At 42.4% G+C, this 22074-nt stretch overlaps 1 protein-coding gene across 6 annotated transcripts in view; it reads right to left on the bottom strand.

Moving 5' to 3' along the window:
- The window catches only part of SHC2 (SHC adaptor protein 2), a 103847-nt gene that overhangs the window by 24912 nt on the left and 56861 nt on the right, over positions 1-22074 (bottom strand). For all 6 annotated transcript variants that reach the window (XM_068234068.1, XM_068234069.1, XM_068234067.1 and 3 more), the window contains exons 5-8: positions 14640-14693; positions 14511-14562; positions 7776-7902; positions 6594-6780 (exon numbers count right to left, since the gene is read on the bottom strand). In XM_068234068.1, the coding sequence (XP_068090169.1) occupies positions 6594-6780; positions 7776-7902; positions 14511-14562; positions 14640-14693 (420 nt within the window). The remainder of the gene's footprint in view (positions 1-6593; positions 6781-7775; positions 7903-14510; positions 14563-14639; positions 14694-22074) is intronic.

The raw sequence follows: 22074 nt of genomic DNA, 5'->3' as shown, positions 1-22074 counted from the left end.
CTTGTGGCAAACTGCAAACGGGCCTCCTTATGCTTTCTGTTAACAATGCCTTTCTTCTTGCCACTCTTCCATAAAGGCCAACTTTGTACAGTGCATGACTAATAGTTGTCCTATGGACAGAGTTTCCCACCTGAGCTGTAGATCTCTGCAGCTCGTCCAGAGTCACCATGGGCCTCTTGACTGCATTTCTGATCAGCGCTCTCCTTGTTTGGCCTGTGAGTTTAGGTGGACGGCCTTGTCTTGGTAGGTTTACAGTTGTGCCATACTCCTTTCATTTCTGAATGATAGCTTGAACAGTGCTCCGTGGGATGTTCAAGGCTTTGGAAATCTTTTTGTAGCCTAAGCCTGCTTTAAATTTCTCAATAACTTGATCCCAGACCTGTCTTGTGTGTTCTTTGGACTTCACGGTGTTGTTGCACCCAATATTCTCTTAGACAACCTCTGAGGCCCTCACAGAGTAGCTGTATTTGTACTGACATTAGATTACACACAGGTGCCCTCTATTTAGTCATTAGCACTCATCAGGCAATGTCTATAGGCAACTGACTGCACTTTAGATCAAAGGGGGCTGAATAATTATGCACACACCACTTTGCAGTTATTTTTTTGTAAAAAAAAAATTGGAATCATGTATGATTTTCGTTCCACTTCTCATGTGTACACCACTTTGTGTTGGTCTTTCATGTGGAATTCCAATAAAATTGATTCATGTTTGTGGCAGTAATATGACAAAATGTGGAAAAATTCAAGGGGGCCGAATACTTTTGCAACCCACTGTATATATGACCGCTGGTTTCCGTGTCCACCCATCACCGCTGCTGAAAGTATCCCACGGGACCTGGCAGTACACTATAGCCAGGTCCTATTGGTAGTGTCAGAGCGGCCAAACGCAGCTCTGCGGGTTACTTGATCGCAGTGATCATGTGATCACTGTGATCATAACAATGGAGGAGAGCTCTGCGTGAGCAGTGTGTCTGTGTGCCTCTCCTCCTGGTATTTTGGGACCCGGTTTTACACTGCAGCTGGGTCCCGTGGCTAGTAGCTGAGCAGCCAATTGGCACTCTGTAAGTCACATGATCACAGTGATCATGTGACCACTGTGATCAAAAACAAAGCAGCCTGTTCATTGATGTCTGCCCGCTGCTGTTTGCTAGTAGTGATCTGTTCTCTCTTAGCTAGCTAGCTTGTATATAAAAAAAATTGTTTTAAATGTGTTAGTGTTATAGTTTAGGTGTAGTATTTTGTTGTATAGTATTCCGTAGTGTATTATAATAGAGTATTATAGTGTAGTTTAGCACAGTGTAGTGTAGCTTAGACTTGTATAATGTGATGTTTTGTTGTGTATTGGTGCATATATTGTAAATATGGTATATAGTGTAGCATAATTATATATTATATAGGTATATGGTATAACGTGGTTATATAGCATATAGGTACATAGTTAGTATATAGTGTAATGTTATTATAAATAGTATTTAGGTCACAGCTGCTGACGACAAGTGAAAAGTATATATTTTAACACAGATGTAGAATCAGCAATGCATGTATTTTATATTATGTTCAGTGCTTCATTTAAGTTATTTTAAGCAAATGTAAGTATAAATTCAATAACACTTTAACCTCCCTGGTGGAGGAATTAGATGCTGGGAGCGGTAAGGAGCTACACTCCGGCTAGCTAAAATAACTGCTGCTACTGCTTACCCAGGTCCCACCCGCGATTGGCGCTCCTCAGCGGGACTCCAGGCTTCCATTACTGACCACCGGGATTCCCATCTCAACTCATCTTCCTGGATCCCAGTGGCCAATCAGCGGCTGTGCGGCGGTACGCAAGTGGCGTGACAAAATTTAAAGTGGACCTGAACTGTTGCACAGGACAGAAGGAAAATGGAGAAATGCACCCAGTACGTATGGAGAAAGTTTAGCCTGTCTAATCCCCCCTCTGGACCCGATCTCTTGCACAGGACAGAAGGTAAACAGAGCAATGCAGCCAGTATGTACAGTGGGATGCGAAAGTTTGGGCATCCTTGTTATTCGTCATGATATTCCTGTATAAATCGTTGGTTGTTACGATAAAAAATGTCAGCTAAATATATCATATAGGAGACACACACAGTGATATTTGAGAAGTGAAATTAAGTTTATTTGATTTACAGAAAGTGCGCAATAATGGTTTAAATAAAATTAGGCAGGTGCATAAATTTGTAATTTTATTGATTCCGAAACCTTTAGAACTAATTATTGGAACTCAAATTGGCTTTGTAAGCTCAGTGACACCTGACCTACATGCACAGGTGAATCCAAGTATTAGAAAGTGTATTTAAGGGGGTCAATTGTAAGTTTCCCTCCTCTTTTACATTTCTCTGAAGAGTAGCAACATGGGGGTCTCAAAACAACTCGCAAATTACCTGAAGACAAAGATTGTTCACCATCATGGTTTAGGGGAAGGATACAGAAAGCTGTCTCAGAGATTTTCCACAATTAGGAACATACTGAGGAAATGGAAGACCACAGGTTCAGTTCAAGTTAAGGCTCGAAGTGGCAGGCCAAGAAAAATCTCAGATAGACAGAAGCGACGAATGGTGAAAACAGTCAGAGTCAGCATACAGACCAGCACCAAAGACCTACAACATCATATTGCTGCAGATGGAGTCACTGTGCATCATTCAACCATTCGGCACACTTTACACAAGGAGATGCTGTGTGCTAGAGCGATGCAGAGGAAGCCTTTCCTCTGTCCACAGCACCAACAGAGCTGCTTGAGGTATGCTAAAGCACATTTGGACAAGCCAGCTTCATTTTGGAATAAGGTGCTGTGGACAGATGAAACTAAAATTGAGTTATTTGGGCATAACTAGGGACTTTATGCATGGCGGAAAAAGAACACAGCATTCCAAGAAAAACACCTGCTACCTACAGTAAAATATGGTGGTAGTTCCATCATGCTGTGGGGCTGTGTGGCCAGTGCAGGGACTGGGAATCTTGTCAAAGTTGAGGGACGCATGGATTCCAGTCAGTATCAACAGATTCTGGAGATCAATGTCCAGGAATCAGTGACAAAGCTGAAGCTGCGCCAGGACTGGATCTTTCAACAAGACAACAACCCTAAACACTGCTCAAAATCCACTAAGGCATTCATGCAGAGGAACAAGTACAACATTTCTGGAATGGCCATCTCAGTCCCCAGACCCGAATATAATTGAAAATCTGTGGTGTGAGTTAAAGAGAGCTGTACATGCTCGGAAGCCATGAAACCTGTATGAACTACAGATGTTTTGTAAAGAGGAGTGGTTCAAAATACCTTCAACCAGAATCCAGGCTCTCATTGGAACCTACAGGAAGCATTTAGAGGCTGTAATTTATGTAAAAAGGAGAATCTACTAAATATTGATTTCATTTCATTTTTGTGGTGCCCAAATTTATGCACCTGCCTAATTTTGTTTAAAGAGAATCTGTATTGTTAAAATTGCACAAAAGTAAACATACCAGTGCGTTAGGGGACATCTCCTATTCCCCTCTGTCTTAATTTCGCAGCTCCCCGCCGCATTAAAAGTGGTTAAAAACAGTTTTGAAAAGTTTGTTTATAAACAAACAAAATGGCCACCAAAACAGGAAGTAGGTTGATGTACAGTATGTCCACACATAGAAAATACATCCATACACAAGCAGGCTGTATACACCCTTCCTTTTGAATCTCAAGAGATCATTTGTGTGTTTACCTTCTGTCCCCTGCAGCTCTCATGCACTGAAGTGTCAGGCTGCTCGTTTTTTGCTGCAAACAGCTCTGCCCTTGTCTATAATTCCTCAGTATGTGAATGCCCAGCCAGCTCAGAGGACAATTTATCCAGCTTGTAAAAGATAAGAAAGAAGAGAGAAGCTGCCCTCATCTAAATAACACACAGGCAGTGTGCATAGAGGGGCCTGGAGGGAGGAGTGCATAGCAGAACCACAACACTGAAGAACTTGGCAGTCTACCAGACATAGGACGACAAGTCAGCCAGGGGAGAGATAAGCTGATTTATTACAGAGATGGTGATAGTAGAAAGTGCTGCAGTAAGCCAGAGCACATTAGAATGGGTTTTGGAACTTGTAGGATGATTAAAAACAGGATGCAATTTTTGTTACAGAGTCTCTTTAAAGAGACTCTGTAACATCAAAAAGATCCCCTGGGGGGTACTCACCTCGGGTGGGGGAAGCCTCGGGATCCTAATGAGGCTTCCCACGCCGTCCTCTGTCCCACGGGGGTCTCGCTGCAGCCCTCCAAACAGCCGGCGACAGACTCGACTGTCAGTTCAATATTTACCTTTGCAGGCTCCAGCGGGGGCGCTGTGGCTGCTTTCGGCTCGGAACTAGACGGAAATACCCGATCTCCGTCGGGTCCGCTCTGCTGCGCAGGCGCCGGAGACTTGCGCCTGCGCAGTAGAGCAGACCCAACGACGATTGGGTATTTCCGCCTACTTTGGAGCCGACAGCCACCAGAGCGCCTGCGCAGGATCCGGGAAGGTAAATATTTACGTCGCCGCTGTACGGAGGGCTGCAGCGAGACCCCCGAGGGACGGAGGACAGCGTGGGAAGCCTCATTAGGATCCTGAGGCTTCCCCCACCCGAGGTGAGTACCCCCCAGGGGACATTTTGATGTTACAGTTCCTCTTTAAACAATTATTGCACACATTCTGTAAATCCAATAAACTCCATTTCACTTCTCAACTATCACTGTGTGTGTCTCCTGTATGATATATTTAACTGACATTTTTTATCATAACAACCAACAATTTAAACAGGAAAAACATGAAGATTAACAAGGTTGCCCAAACTTTCGCATCCCACTGTATGTAGAGAGCTTAGCTTGTCTTATTTCCCTCTGGACCTGAATACAGGACAGAAGGTAAACAGAGAGAAATGCAGCCTGTATGTATGTAGAGAGTTTAGCCTGTCTAATTACTCCTCATTTGTCTCTAATCACAAGTTGTAATTTGATCTCTCCCCTGTGTCACCTGACTACCGTGGCAGAGATGGCAGATAACCTCATTTGAAAGCACAGGATGTTAAGAATATAGTAATTTGGTTCCCAACTGCTTCTGAGCTAAGTGCTTCTGCCAATCTGCCTTACTGTTACATATTTTTGCCTGGATTCTGACTACTCTGTGCCCTCCACCTGCACCGACCTCTGCCTGGATTTTGACTACTCTCTTCATGCCGCCTGTACCAACCTCTGCCTACCTGCCTAAGACTGATAGAAAAGGAAAAAAAGTCTGAAAGGCATCACGCTTCTACTGCCCTGAATGTGATGTCGCCCTCTCTGCCATTCCCTGTTTCAAAATAAACCACATGCGGGAAGTATAGTAGTTATAGATGTACATACTGTATAGTCTGATTCACCATTTTTAAGTGTATCCATACATTTATTTCAACAATTTTGTGTATTAGTCTTTTATTATACGCGGGGTGTCTAAGACCTTTATTTGGACATATTTTGGTGAGTTATGACTTAAAGAGAAGCTGTACTCTAAAATTCTTACAATAAAAAGCATACCATTCTATTCATTATGTTCTCCTGGGCCCCTCTGGTCTTTTTCTGCCACTCTTTGCTGCAATCCTGGCTTGTAATTGCCAGTTTTAGGCAGTGTTTACAAACAAAAGACATGGCTGCTAACCAGCTTGTGATAGGCTCAGAGAAGCTCAGTCTGTGACTCATACAGAGCCTGCAGGGGGCTTGGAGAGGGTGTGTATAGCTTCTCCAGTTAGATTGTAAGCTCGCAAGGGCAGGGCTCTCTCCCCCTTTTGTGTCTTGGAAATCATTATACATTTTATTCATCATGTTACTTTTATCACTGTCATTACCAATTCTGTATTTTGTATTCTGTATGCTGTATAATTTTTTGTATTTTGTCACTAATTATGTATCATGTATATTAGTGTACACCATTGTCTGTATTATGTACCCCATGTTTGTTCCTTACTTTGTACAGCGCCATGGAATATGTTGGCGTTTTATAAATCAATAATAATAATAATAATTCTCCCCATCAAAAGCAGAGCAGCACATTCTTGCCTGCCTGAGCCGACAAAGCGGACAAAGGAAAGAAGATTAGATTAGATAACAGGATATTACAGCGACTGTGCAACTAGGAAAGGCTGCAGTAAGACAGACCAAATTAGAACAGGTATAGGAACTTATAGGATAGAAGAAACAAGGCTGACAATTTTGTTCCAGAGTCTCTTTAAGAATTGGAGGCCTAAAATTCTTGGAAAAAAATGTACCGGGTTTAGACCCACAAATCCAGAAAGAAATGAACTGCCAGGGAAGTTAAATAAATATATGCCAGAATATACAAAAAATGTAAACATTTACAAATACAAAAATGGTATAATTTCTGAAATAAATTACCGTCATTGTAAATAAAAAAACAATCCTGGACCAATGATTCAGAATCTATGCTCACAATAAAAACTATATACTAAAGAGTGAAATAAAACAATATGAATGCATACATTTTTAAAAAGCAAAGCTGCTAACAGAGTTTGATGATAATACAACAATCAGGTACAATGTGGGTACTGGATGTAAGAAAGTGAAAATGAAGTGTCTGTCTCACCTGTACCCACTGCCCATTGGTTGCCATTTGACTGTTAGAAGGAGTTAGTGAGGCAGGATCTCTCATTCTGCAGTCCTGTACTCCTCCAAGAGGGGGCTCTTTGCCCGGAATGCTGTTGTAATAGTTGTGTTCTGAATTCTGTTCATCCTCAGCACCCCACGCAAGATCTTCACTTCCAATAACAACCCTGCAGAAGAAAAATGACATATAAAGGAAATGGGCCAACACAATTTACAGGCTAAAATTACAGATTTTGCATTTCAGGTTACAGAATGGAGCAGCTGTTAATTCCAGCCTTTAGGCAAAATGCAAAAAGGCAATGTATTCATAATATAGCATATATCTGTGCTTGAGTGTTGTGGACTTATTAATCCAAACAGTAAATCAACGTGATTTTCCCAAGGTCATTGCACAGGATGGTACAAAACGGAAAGAAGATTAATCGATTTGCACTATAAAAAAAACTAGGAGAATCGCACTGATATGGGCAACACAAATGTTTGCCTTCATTTATATGTACAAATCAATCAAATGCCCAGGTTTTAATAACAAGTCGAGGACTGGAGTTAGTACACTGGTACAACACTCATTTATTTTAAAGGGCTACTATAGCAAAACATTGTAAAATTTTAAATGCTTTTGTATAAAATGTACATTTCTTCCAGAATAAAGTGCAATACAAATTACTTTTTTCCTATCTGACAGGTTTACGACTAAACCTCGTCTGGGTTTTCTTTATTTTCATAAGCACTTCAAAAGCAGTTGCTCAGTCCAACTGCCAAAATAGCATGCAAGCAAGTAGGAAGGCCGGCCGGCATCCTTACATAGATCGTTTCCATTGAGTAGTTTTTTCAAGAATAAAGGAAATAATGAGAATCCCCCATGAGGAGATGGAGGAATAGCTCAAAACCTTTCAGATCTGTCAGATTAATACTGCCTACTGTAAGTGACGGCAACATAGGAGAAAAGTAATTTATGGTGCATTTTACTCTTGTAGAAATGTACTATATTTTGAAATTTACAATTTTTTGCTATACTTGTCCTTTTAACTCTATTTTTGTATTTCAAATATGGGTATACAAGACATGATATTGCATATGACATATTTTAATTAATGGCAACGCTTGGCTGAAAAGTCTAACATTAGAACAGAGAGAGGGTTGAGCTATTTTCTCAGCATACCTGTCTGGGGGTGCTGCCACTTTGGGGGGGCTGTGCAGGAACTGTTTGAACCTCAACTCAAAGGCTTGTCCTACAGTGCTGATCACACTTTGGGCCAACCCATCACAGCACTCCAGAATGTGACAGGCTGCGGATGATTTAGGGACACAAGGGGAGAGATGGGAAGACAAGGATGGTTCAAAGTAGGACAGCAAGGGTATAGCAAGAGACAAAAACACAGATTAACACCGAGATGAAATCCACAAATGGCTTGAAGTGTGAAAGAAGGAAAGGAGTAATGGACAGACTTTGTAATGTTAATTTTCATGCACCATATCCCTAGAGTAGGATAGCAGAAAATACTTTTATTTGGTCTTCTTATTACATGTTTGCATTACTTTTTTCTTTCCATTTCTTTTTCATTTATCCTCTACACATTTGTCAGTCTTCATAGATTACTGCTAAATATGTCTGACCCGTTTGCCATTGCTAGATCAGTGAAAACATAATTATGTAATATTTGTTACATAGAACTTGCTCTTATGCTTACGGGTTTGCAGTATTGTGAGATCCATGCTTGTAATAATTGCTGTTAATAATGTCAAGAAGTCATAGTGCCCCAGATGGCTCATATCTTGTAGCCATGAAGCATAATTATGTCCTTTGAATTTCATTAATGCTTTGGTCATTAAAGGCCAACTCCAGGCAAAAAGATGGATTTGCATCCCAATATAAGTATTCTAAAGACCAGTCAAATGACCACTGGATGTTGGGACTACTGAATAGTATTCACATTATGGCATTATTTCTGTGATGAATAGAACCCTTTTATTAGCATGAGAGACAGTGAGCCAATTCATGGCTAGGTTAGAAGTTAGCTGTTATGCTATACATTCTTAAAGTTATTATACTCCCAAAACTAACATTTCTGTAACTATTCTTATATTCATAAAAGAACATTAGAAAACATTCCCAAACACTCCCTGTGAGTTAATAACATTTACTTTCACTACAGAGAGCAGTACAGGCTTGCTTATCTCTGGCTTATTGGCAAATGTAATCATTGCCAGCTAGGAGACACTGTCTGCCTGTGTCTTGATGCTGCTCCCTCTGCTGAATAGACACATCACTCTGGCAACAGCTGAGTCACCTCAGCAGAAAAGGAGGGGGTGGAGTGAAGATGCAGGCAAAGAGATTATTGCTGCCAGCAATTATTACATTTGCCAATGAGCCAGAGATAAGCAATCCTGTACTGCTTGCTGCCGTGAAAGTACCGGTAAACCTTTTTACGCAGAGAAAAGTCTTGGGGATGCTTTCAGATGTTATTTTATGTATCTAAGAGTAGTTACTGAAATTTTTGTTTTGGGAGTATACCCACTTTAAGAAGGTATAGCCTAACAGCTGACTTCTGGCATAGACACTCATGAATTGGCTCACTTTTTCTCATGCTAATAGAATGCTTGGGAGTGTTTTCAAATGTTCCTTTATGCATCTATGAGTAGTTACTGAAATGTTAGTTTTGGGAGTATAATACCAATTTACAGCACCCCTGAAGTGAGCGGATTATGGAGGCTGACATATTTATTTCCTTTTAAACAATGCAAATTGCCTGGCTGTCCTGATGATCCTCTTCCTCTAATACTTTTAGCCGTAGACCCTAAACAAGCATGCACATCAGATGTTTCTAACTGAAGTCTGACTGGATGAGTTCCATGCTTGTTTCAGGTGTGTAATTCAGACACTTCTGCAGCAAGAGCCAACCGGACTGGCAAGCACATGGTATTGCTTAAAAGGAAACAAACATGGCAGCCTCCATATCCCTCTCACTTCAGGTGTACTTAGAAGGTGTAAAGAAGAGGTCAGCATTAAACTTTTTTCCTAAAGACTGATTCTTAGAGATGTAAGTGAACAGTTTGCCTGCGAACAGCTATGGGCCTGTACTACTTCCGGGTCACGCTCTCTGAGTAGTACACATGCCCTGTCCCAGTGCTGCACGTCCTTGATTGCGTGCACAATCAAGGACATGCACCGCCGGGCCAGGGCAATGCGTACTACTCAGAGAGCATAACCCGGAAGTAGTACAGGCCCATAACTGTTTGCAGGCGAGCTGTTCACCTATATCTCTACTGATTAAAAGCTTGTACATCTTGTTGGAATATTCAGACCTGATCAGTTCAAATCATGTAATTCAGAAGACCCTCTCTTCTCGGCATCATTATGATATTGTTGAACATGAATGATAGGGAAATAAGCAGGGAGGTGTACCCACATTGTCATGAGGGCGCTTGCCAAATTTAGTACTGCAATACTGGAAAAATCTCCAGAATCACAGATAGGTGTTATTTAATGCTTTTATTTCACTTCAACCAAAACTGACATAAAACTGTACATTAATAAGATGTCAGAGCAGACAACAGATAAACAACAGTTAACTTTATTATTCTGAAAAAAAGCTGTATATTGTCAGTTACGTATTTGTAGTGTTTAAACTCAGCGTATGGAACAAATGTGGGCAGCGATAAATATTTATGAGTATTCAATATGGTGTTCTGGCAACATAATGATTGTGGACCTCCTACAACTACAAAGGAGCAGATTTCCATTCTTGCCTGCTGTGCATGATCTTATGAAACATCTACGTAAACCAACAACTACATAATACTAAAATAGCTTAGCAGATATGATACAGGATTTGTCCTCCTGAGATCTTAGGACCCCCCACTCACTGCCTAATGTCATACTGAGCTCAGCTCACTGTAGTGTTATCTTCCATATGCCATATTCTCCACAGGATTATGGGTAGAACACAGTGTGGCTGGGTGACACTATAGATCACTATACAGCAAAACTATGTCATCGTGCAGCTATGAGTAATACCACCATTATGTTATATCCTTAATTAACAACCTTATGGCTTTAATGTAGCTACTTGGTTGCTCTTACATCTATGACTTATGTTCTCTGCAACAATGTATCATTCAAAAAGAGCTACGGTAATAGACATGGAGGAGATGATACTCTAAAATATGATTAGTGCCTTTAAAATCTGTTTTATCCTATTTTAGGAATTTGATGATGCACTGACAATTGAAAGCTATGGGGGAAAGTTTTGTTGTCATTTAGCTCCTAATTATGTACATACATAATGTATATGTGCATGTTGAGCGTAAATAATCTCATTTGGTATTACTTAAAGTGGTCTAACACCCAGCATTTCAACTTTGCTTTAAAAGATTGCTTACAGCTTAGAAACTATTATGCCAGATTTTTTTTTAGCAGAAATTCACTGAATGGGTTAAACATGACATTTTAGTGTTGCATTTAGCTAGAAATCCGCGTCCGTGCTGAGGTTAAGATACAAATGTATCTATATACAATGTAAATAAACAAACACCTCTCGGAGAGAGCACAGAGGGCTTCACAGACAGGCTTTTCAGAAGTCTATTTGCATTCCAAACAAAGATTCCCCCTATCTAAATCTAAACCTCAGACGCGGATTTCTAGCTAAATGCAAAACTAAAATGTCATGTTTAACCCATTCAGTGAATTTCTGCTTAACAAAAATCTGGCATAATAGTTTCTAAGCTGTAAACAATCTTTTAAAGCAAAGTTGAAATGCTGGGTGTTAGACCGCTTTAATTATTCACAAGAGCTTTTCGGCCATCTTGTGTGTCTGATTTTAGGACTCAAGACCTGCCCAAAGCAGACACCTCCCAGTTTCTGCGTTCCCCCGCAGGTTACCCCTGTTTGCAGTCTGGCTTGAAGTCTCCCACAGCGGGAGAGGCAAACAGAAGAGCCTGCGGGGGAATGAGGAGACCGGCAGGAGAATGGTAAGGCTCTATAGGACCCAGAGCCTTCCCTCTCCTTGGGTGAGTATCTGTTTTTTCTTTCTATTTACACTACAGATTCACTTTAACTGATAACACAAAGCAGGACTGTGCTTTTGTTTGATTTAAACTGCATTCCTGCAGTTCAAATCAAACAGTGTGATGTTGTCTCATCTCCACCCCTGGGATATGCTTGTCCCAGCTACAGAAGCTGGTTGCATCATGTTGAGATACCACAAGAATGTCTCCCATAGCTTTGGTTACCAGCTCCCATGACCAACAGTAGTAGGGAATGAGGCTTTACAAGGGGAAAGGGGCGGTATATTATTCCCACCTTAAAAGCACCATGCACAGAGATTCCCCTAGCTCCAGTTACCAGCTCGCATGACCATCAGTAATAATAAGAAAGGGGGCTATACAAGAGGAAAGAGGTAGTAAATTCTTCCCTCCTCACAAAGCACCATGCTCATGGGCACACAGATTTTTCAATATCTCCTGGTCAGGTGGTGCTATCTAATTTACTCAAAATTCGGAGCGCAGATAAGCACACCAGCCTTGCTAATGTGTACAGCAGTCTTCCTGAAACCCGATTCATATTTGGAAATTTGTGAAACCAAAACTCTGAAATATGGAGGCTGCCAAGGAGGCTGTGGGCATTACTACCTCCACGCATGTGAAGGTAGGTCCTGAAGGACTTCCCATTAATAATGAAGGGACTCTCAATATGTCCAGCACCTAACAGTTAGATAGGTAAATGGGGGCTATTTTGACACCTTACTTATTTATAACAATGGGTTAAAAGTTGATGCAGCAACTAAAATCATTATTAATATAAAAGTAAAGAGTATTTTTTTCCAGCTGCAGACTTCTTTTTTCATTTGTATACTTCTATCTGCTGATGTATACCAAGACTAATTGAAAGATGCTTTTGCCTTACCTCCCAATGAAGAGTTGTATTGATCAGTCTAAAAAGATTACTGGTGGAGAATCAATTGATTTGTATGAAGGATTTCTGCTAGCAAACTTAAATGACAGTCAAAACTAGCAGAGAAAGTAGGACATTGCATCTCCTGACAGACATTGCATCCAACAAGGAAGTATCCATAAGTGTAGGTTTAGAAAAAGTAAAGGACCACTATCACAAAAATTGTAAAATTTAAAATACACGTAAACAAATAGAAATTAGAAATGCGTTTCTTACAGAGTAAAATGAGCTATAAATGACTTTTCTCCTATGTTGCTGTCACTTACAGTAGGCAGTAGAAATCTGACAGAAGCGGCAGGTTTTGGACCAGCTCATCTCCTTATGGCTCATTTTACTATGGAAGAAACTAATTATTTGTATTTGTTTACATGTATTTACAATTTTACGATTTTTGTGATGGTGGTCCTTTACGTGCAATATTTTATAATCCTGCTTTGCTTTAATGTTGTCTCCATGTGGTAAAGTGAAAAGTGCAAATATAAAACAGTGGCCATATTGTTGTTGGATGAAAATATGACTGTGTACATACATGTATGTTTGAACACAAATGTTTCAATAAACATTCTGAAGAGACGTTCAAACAGCCACAATCTAAAGCCAGAGCTGTAGCTACAGCAGCCAATAGAACGATAAATTGCACAAAAAGATCTCTACCTACCCTCTGTCTGGTTACTCAGTAATTAAATTAGGTATTCAAAGTTAACTAACTGGGATGAAATGAGTACACAGAAAGACATAACTACAGTATGTACAATATCTCAGTTTACAACTGTCTGTGCTAGGATGATCGGAAGAATACAACATTTTAATACGGTAGCATCTTAACAACAAAAGTAGAAGTTCAGCCAAAACTCTATTCTACTGTCATGAAAAGTGGGGAATGGTGAGGGTGGCCATATGCTCAATTCCACTTATGACAGATAAAGAGATGTTTTGATTGAATCTGCATGTAGTCTATTGAATCATCATGAAGAAGACAGACGCGTGATTCATTTCAAGGGAGAACTCATAGAAACAGTCATTAGGTGTTGTGGAAAAGCAGATGGGGAGAGAGTAGTGGGTCTGTAGTTTTATAATGTGTTGGATAGAAAGCCAATGCTGCACAATAATCCACGTATGCCTATTTGATTTCTGCTTGAAACCTCATTGGAATATGAAGGGCAAAGCATCAACAGGACCAGACTAGAATTTGCATTTTAAGTGAGGAATAGTGATAGTGAACAGATTCAGACCAATCTTCCTCACTTTTGACCCTTTGTTAGGTTCTTACTGCAACCTGCATCCATGTGGGATGAATTTGATCATGTTATATCTGGGAACCATGGCAGGAAGATAGAGGGCATCTCCTGACAGAGAATTATCAGCAAACAAGTCCTGTCTTTGGAGTTTTTACTAAAAATTACCTCATTGGGGAATCCATTCCCAACTTCTTCTACATGCCAACCTTCATACAGTTTGTTTTTTAAGAGTCAACTGTAACACCAATAAGAAGTGTGAAGAGATCTCCCGCCATAAAATGGAGTTAAAACAAGGGTTTTAATTCTTACCTATAGAAATAGCCAGGAAACCGCCGACTTTCAAAAGAATTAAGTGTGGCACTAAGCTGGCACTCAAACAGATGCACAACAATGATGTGAAGCATGTTAAATGTAGTTGCAGAAGCCCTGTGCTTGGCAAAAACTGACAGTTTGTTCTGAGACTGTGCTACACATGTATTTATAATCACAGGTGGTGAATACAATGTGTGTGGGAATCGAACAACTTATCTACAATTCTGCATTTTAAGAGTATTTATTTGAAAAATTATTTAATGTAATTATTATCTGGTAAAAAACGATTTTCAAATTGTATATTCACTTCCTGTTTGGTTATGTTTACATCTGCCCTTCACCTGTTCGTCTGATAATAGATGAGCATGAATATAAAAAGTTTTGAATTTGTTACCTCTCTGGTTTATTGGGTCCTTGGCCACATATGCCACATAATCAGTGGTATCCTGTGGGAGAACAGAAACCTGTCATTGCTCTACTTCACATTCTAACCAAGAAATGGACACACAAAACTGAGCCTTACCACATCCCCTCCTGATGCAAAAGAGATGGCTTGCATATGATGGTTAGCGATAATCTGGAAATAAAACATATATCCATCTATTGCAGCTATTTTACACATTGAAACTGGAGTTTTAGCTAAGTTTTTATTCTGTATTTAACAAAGTAGAAATGGTTACAGCCTTTGTCAAGCTTGTTGCTGAATGCATCCTGATGAGGCAAATTTACCCTTAAGGTAACCATACATCTAGTGATGTATGGGCAGATTCGACCAAGAGACAAATCTCTCTCTTATCAAATCTGATAAGAGAGATCTGTCAGATGCCCATACACCACAAGCTGATTCCCGATCAATTTCATGCTGAAATCGATCCGGAATCTGCCTTGTGCGCCACATCTGCCGCCTCGCCATCACAACGCTGTGCCCCCCTAAATTAAATGTCCCCCTGGTGCCCCGTGTAAAGGATACATTACCTGTCTGCAGCCTGAGCTTGTCCCTGTAATGATCCACTTAGCTGTCTGCACAGACAGACAGCTGTTTGACCATTCCTTAAGTCTAGAGGCCGCAGGTCTCTGGAAAAGAGACCTGTCTTTGCTTTGCAAGTTTCAGACCTGTTCTGCTGCTGAGGAATTTGCATACATTCATTATGCAAATCACCTACCTACCTCCTTTGAAGGCTGGCAGTATAAATACCATGTTCTCCCAGAATCCTTGGCTGGTCATCTTCATGGTTTGTTACTGATGAACTCTCTTAGAGTATCAGTCCTGTTTCTTTGTTAAAGTTTACCTTAGAGTAATTCCTTGGGACTGCACTAGGCATTCCCATTAGTGCAGTCAGGTTCTATATCTGTATTGCCTGTTCTGTCTTGTCTTGTCATTGCGATTGCACTGTCGCCAGCGGTTGGCGATGGTGAATCGTTTGGTCCAGAACCTGGATCGCACTTGCCCTAGCGTTAGTGGCAGTGGATCTCTCTAGTCCATGTCTTGGAGTTTTACCGTAGCTGTGGTTGCTATTGGTTACTCCTGTCTGTCTTGCCATGTGGATCGCACTCGCTCTGGCGGAAGAGCAGTGGATCCTGCTAGCTCTGTTTCTGTACTTGGATCATACTTGCTCTGTCTGGAAAAGAGCAGTGGATCCTGCTAGCTCTGTTTCTGTACTTGGATCACACTTGCTCTGGTGGAAAAGAGCAGTGGATTCTGCTATCTCTGTTTCTGTATTTGGTTCACACTCGCTCTGGCGGAAAGAGCAGTGGATCCTTCCTGTCCTGTCCCTGAACCCGGATTGCACTTGCTCTGGCGGAAGAGCGGTGGATCTTATCTGACCTATTCCTGTTTCTGTTTGTTTGTTTGTCTGGATCGCACTCGCTCTAGCGGTAGCAGCGGTGGTTCCTTCTGAACTCTGTCTGGGAGTGTAGGCCAGAGCTGCGGTTGGTGCTGGCTGCTCCTTCTCTCTGTCTTGTCTGATACGAACGCTTGCTGTAGGCTCGGTGAGGTAACCGTTAAGCAAGCGTTCTCGTTCTCTATTTCGTGTTTGTGTGTCTCGTTGGTTAGTTAGGGTGGCATGCTTGTCTCTGTTGCGCTTATCATGCGGAGACCGCGCCGTAAATGCGTTCGCTGTTGCGAATGAGTGTGGTGTTCGCGTTTAGCTAGCGTTTGTTATTTTCTTTACCTTCTCATTGTTCTTTGCTGTGCCTTTGCTACTCTCGTGCTCTGTGATGTTCCGCCTTGTGTCACTTCTGGCAATCGCCTCTCTCCTGCGATTGCGTTCCTGCTTTGTTTCTGCGGATGTGTGTTCACCGTCGCTGGGTGGCGACTAGATTGGGGAACACACATTTAGTCTGTCTCTGTGCTCTCTCTCTTAGAGGGCTATCGTGCCCTACTTTGCCTTTATCTGTACAATTCCCATCTGGCATCTGTGGCCGTGCAGAGGCTGGGCTCGTCTGCACTCCACAGCTCCATCTGCTGGTGGGAATTGCCCTCTACTGGTGCATTGCACCTAACCTGGGTTCTCCAAATTACACGTTTGTGGAGGATTTCCACTGCAGCAGTGCACGTCTGGTGCGCTGACGACGGAAGCTATTCCGCAAACGTTACAGGATGACCAGCCCAACCGAAATTCCCAGGGTAGAGGGAATGTTCGATTTGCTTCAGATTTCATTGCCTAAGGCAATGGCATATGTGGATCCTATTATAGGTAGGATCATACATTATATTAAAGCAGTTAAAAAATCTGTGCATATTCCTGATCCCAGCCCATATGAATCTTACCTTGATACAGGGTTGTTTGAACCTCCATTTGCTCCATGGGAGTTGGGAGCTTTGATGGAGGAATTGGAGTTTGATTGGAAGGCCTTTTGCGATTTTTACATCGCAAAAAGTGAAGATATTCTGAATGATTGTCTCGATTCTATGTACATTTTGATTGATTCTGATGAGTGTGACGAGTGTGTTGTGGATCCGGTGATTTGTGTGTGGCAGACGATTTTGGATGAATTGCACACACACCAACCAATTGATTCCAATAAAGAGACACCGTTGTCACATGATTATTCCTGCCTTTCTGGGGTAAAGCAAGTGAGTTTAAACACTGTGCGACCTGAAATGAATGGGTGTGCCTTGTTTGTGGACACCTGTGTGAATTCTGATAGATTCTCTTCTGTTTGTTTGGAGTTTGAATCTGTGCGATCTGATGCCTGTTTTTCACATAATCCTGCTATGGAGAAAATTCCTAAACCATGCAGCCTCAAAAGTAACCCTTTGAACACCTTGCAGTCCGCTCCACAGATTGCGGAGGCTTGCGCTTTGGAAGCGTCAGTTTCGCAACCTAAAGCGATCTTAGATTCGCAAATTTTGCGTTCTGTCTCCTCGGATTCGACATTGTTAGCCGAGTCTAGGGGTGAGACAGCGCTTTGGTTTTGCGAATCTGATACTGAGGAAAGTAATGATTTCCCACCCTGTACTCTGGATGAGTCAATATTGCCTTGTACAAAATCTCCTGCAGTGACCCTAGAGGCTCGTCTAGGTATTGCTACTATTCTCACCTGTTTCTCTGCTATTTTAGAATTGCAGTCTGGTTTGACTGCTATGGAGGATTCTGCCTGCAGTGAAACGAAACTCAGAGAGTCAGAGTTATGGTGGCCATACATGGTACAATTTTTCATTTTTTTTTTTCGATTAGATAATTTAGTTCGATTATTCCGTTAGATCGAATATGAAGATTTTTCCAGCATGTCCAATCTGATTTTTCTCGAAAAAACAGGATAATCGTTCGAATTTCTTGATCGGAAAAAAAATATTTTCAACTTTCATTCGATTCGATCATTTAGATCGAATAAACGGGATAATCGAACGTTTTTATTGTACCATGTATGGCCACCATAAGTTTCACTAGATATTCCTGTGTATCCTTGTCTTGATGATGAAATTCAGTCTCAGCATATGGTAGAACCATTCCTGGGACATCTGCCCTGTCCGCAGGAGGTATTTAATGTTTGGCCCTGTAACATGGAAAGTTCAGAATCCTCGTCAGAAAACTTGGAAAATAACACTCCTGAGATCTTGTTTGATGTTTTGGAGGTTTCCAAGTCCCTCCTAAAGGGTGCAGAACTTCTAGGAGATGCCTTCTGCCCCCCAGATCCGTCTGAGGTTTTGCCCACTTCAGTGGACATCGCTGTTGTGCTGACTACCTTTGCAGCTCTTGTGGAGCTTCACTCATGTGTAGTCAATGATGAGTTTTGGTTAGATGATATTACAGTCACAGAAATTTCTGAGTCTGAGTCCGAGTCTTCTTTTGAAAGACCAGTACCCGTGATTTCTACTCGTGATGATTTTCTGCCCGGTCCTGGTTTTAGTCTTGTTGTGTCGGACTCTGAGGTTGGCAGTTCCCCGACATGTCCTGAGGTTTCTCCTGTGCTGGTGTACCCCGATGTGCTCTGTGATACAGAAAGCCCAAGTGTGCCTCGGTTACCAGCATGCTCAGATGCTTCCTCGGTGGAGACATGTTCTGATATTGCCTGCCTGCTTGCATGCCCAAAAGTGGTCCCTGAAAGTCCTGATCTTCATGGGTGTCCTGGTAATTCTGAATCCGGAATAATCATAGGTTCCATAGGGGTTCTTGGTAGTTCTCCATGTGAGCCTGGTGAGCGTTCTGGCCTCTTGGGATCTCTGCGGAGCTTTAAAGGGTTCTGGGAGATTCCGGGAGAAATTTTGCTTGGTACCCTGGATAGGATCAACAGTGGCTTTTGTGTTGAAAGGGACACTTCGAACAGGTATTGTGGCAGGTTTGGTATTTTCAGACGCTCCCTGGAAAGTTGTGGGTATTGCCTGGAGGGTGTCGATGGCTTCTTCCCTGGCATTCACAGTTCTGATGGGTGTTACGCTGAGGCTTGTAGTACTGATGGGCATGTTTTGGTGGCTTCTGTTTCTGACGAGGTCGGTTTCGGGACGATTGACTCTAGAATTGGGCCTTGTCGGGCTGTCCCGACCTTCATGAGTCTTCAGCTAGAGTTTTTTGGAAACGCCAGTTTTGAGAGACGTCTGGAATCCGTCCCTAGAGGGGGGGGGGGTACTGTAATGATCCGCTCAGACAGCTGTTTGACCATTCCTGAGGGCTGCAGTTCTCTGGAAAAGAGACCTGTGTTTGCTTTGCAAGTTTCAGACCTGTTCTGCTGCTGAGGAATTTGCATACATTCATTATGCAAATCGCCTACCTGCCTCCTTTGAAGGCTGGCAGTATAAATACCATGTTCTCCCAGAATCCTTGGCTGGTCATCTTCATGGTTTGTTACTGATGAACTCTCCTAGAGTATCAGTCCTGTTTCTTTGTTAAAGTTTACCTTAGAGTAATTCCTTGGAACTGCATGTGAGGATCCGCTCAGATGGCTGCACTGGCAGACAGCTGTTTGACCATTCCTCTAGTCTGTGGGCTGCAGGTCTCTGGAAGAGAGACCTGTCTTTCCATTGCAAGTTTCTGGTCTGTTCTGCTGCTGAGGAATTTGCATACATTCGTTATGCAAAACCCCTACCTGCCTCCTTTGATAACTGGCAGTATAAAGAGCTATGTTTCCCAGAGTCCTTTGCTGGTCATTCCTTCAGGGTTTGTAGTAAACACTCCTAGAGTGTCAGCCATGCTACTTTTTGTTAAAGTTAGCTTAGAGTAATTCATGGGACTGCACTACTTAGTTTCCCTAGTGCAGTTAGGATTGCATATCTGTTTGTTTGTTTGTTGCGATTGTCCTGTCCCAGCGGTGGTCGGCAGGAAATCGTTCTGTGTGTCTGGGTGCTAACTGGAACAGCGGTTGTTACTGGTAGCCCCTTCTGATCTGTCTTGCCTGGAGCGCACTCGCCTTGCGCTAGTGCTGTGGATCCTTCTGTTCTGTGTTCCTGAATCGCATTAGCCTCTAGCGCTAGCACTGTGGATCCTTCTGATCTGTTTTCTTGTTCCTGAGTTTAGATCGCACTAGCCGCTAGCGTTAGCGGCTGTGGATCTTTCTGATCTGTGTTCCTGCTTGGATCACACTTGCTCTGGGGGAAGAGCGGTGGATCCTTTCTGCCTAGTTCTTGTTTCTCGTTCGTCTGTCTTGTCTGATACGGGCGCTTGCTGTAGGCTCGGTGAGGTAACCGTTAAGCAAGCGTTCACGTTCTTTGTTTCGTGTTTGTCTGTTGGTGGTTAGTTAGGCGTGCTTGTCTCTGTTGTGCTTAACACGCGGAGACCGCGCATAAACGCGTTCGCTGTTGCGAATGAGTGCGGTGTTCGCATTTAGTTAGCGTTTGTTATTTTCTGTATCATTCTCATTGTATTATTTGCTGTGCCTTTGCTCCTCTTGTGTTCTGTTCTAGTCTGTCTTGTGTCACTTCTGGCGATCGCCTTTCTCGCGATCGCGTTCCTACTTTTGTTTCTGCTGATGTGTGTTCACCGTCGCAGGGTCGCGACTAGATTGGTGAACACACATTCGTCCTGTCCCTGTGCTCTTTCTCTTTATGGGCTGTTCAGCCCCGCATTGTCTTGATCTGTACAATCCCCATCTGGCATCTGTGGCCGTGCAGCGATTGTACTCGTCTGCACTCCACAGCGCCATCTGCCGGTGGGGATTGCCCTCTGCTGGTGCCTTGCACCTAACCTGGGTTCACCCAATTATACGCTTGTGGAAGGTTTTCGCTGTGTCAGTGCGCATCTCGTGCGCTGACCACGAAAACGATTCCGCAAACGTCACACTGCACTAGGCATTTCCATTAGTGCAGTCAGGTTGTATATCTGTATTTAGCAAGGAAATGAACAGCGCTACTTAAAAACAGGCAAGTGCCTACCTGCAAAAGAGTGCAAGCCCCACTTATGGGATATAATACACACCGAGCATACACATGACCTATCTACCACTGGAGGAGGATGTTAGTTTCCTGTAACAGCTTGCATGCAACCTATTAAATACTCGTCCCTCCCACTGCGAAGAAGTCGATCCTCCATGGGAGGGGCCTAACACTAACTAAATCCTAACCTATGTATATGCATAGCCTGGGTGCGGCTAATCAAATAAAATCGAAAAATGAAAATTGCGCAAAAGGTGGATCAGCGCAACACCAGGCCGCCTCCGAATGGCCTCCAATCAGAAGTGCGCTGAGCCCCCCAAGAAACTACAAACGCACCTTGAACCCAAACAGAAGCTCTGCATATACACCAAAAGCATGGCTGTTAAGTGGGAGCAGCTGACCAAAAACGAATTAAATTAGTACATAGCAAGGAAACGAACAGCGCTACTTAAAAACAGGCAAGTGCCTACCTGCAAAAGAGTGCAAGCCCCACTTATGGGATATAATACACACCGAGCATACACATGACCTATCTACCACTGGAGGAGGATGTTAGTTTCCTGTAACAGCTTGCATGCAACCTATTAAGTACTCGTCCCTCCCACTGCGAAGAAGGAGGATGGAGGAGGATGTTAGTTTCCTAACTTAACAGCCATGCTTTTGGTGTATATGCAGAGCTTCTGTTTGGGTTCAAGGTGCGTTTGTAGTTTCTTGGGGGGCTCAGCGCATCTCTGATTGGAGGCCATTTGGAGGCGGCCTGGTGTTGCGCTGATCCACCTTTTGCGCAATTTTCATTTTTTGATTTTATTTGATTAGCCGCACCCAGCCCAGGCTATGCATATACATAGGTTAGGATTTAGTTAGTGTTAGGCCCCTCCCATGGAGGATCGACTTCTTCGCAGTGGGAGGGACGAGTACTTAATAGGTTGCATGCAAGCTGTTACAGGAAACTAACATCCTCCTCCAGTGGTAGATAGGTCATGTGTATGCTCGGTGTGTATTATATCCCATAAGTGGGGCTTGCACTCTTTTGCAGGTAGGCACTTGCCTGTGGTCTGATTGGTCTGATTTTTGAAATGTTACAATCAGTCAGAAGAATTGATTGCAATTTTTGAATTGAAAATATATAAAAAAATTGTATGGTGTGTGG

This window comes from Hyperolius riggenbachi, chromosome 1, assembly GCF_040937935.1.
Source record: "Hyperolius riggenbachi isolate aHypRig1 chromosome 1, aHypRig1.pri, whole genome shotgun sequence".
Lineage (NCBI taxonomy): Eukaryota > Metazoa > Chordata > Amphibia > Anura > Hyperoliidae > Hyperolius > Hyperolius riggenbachi.
The sequence above is the reverse complement of the archived record's forward strand: the minus strand, read 5'-3'. Positions and strand labels throughout refer to the sequence as shown.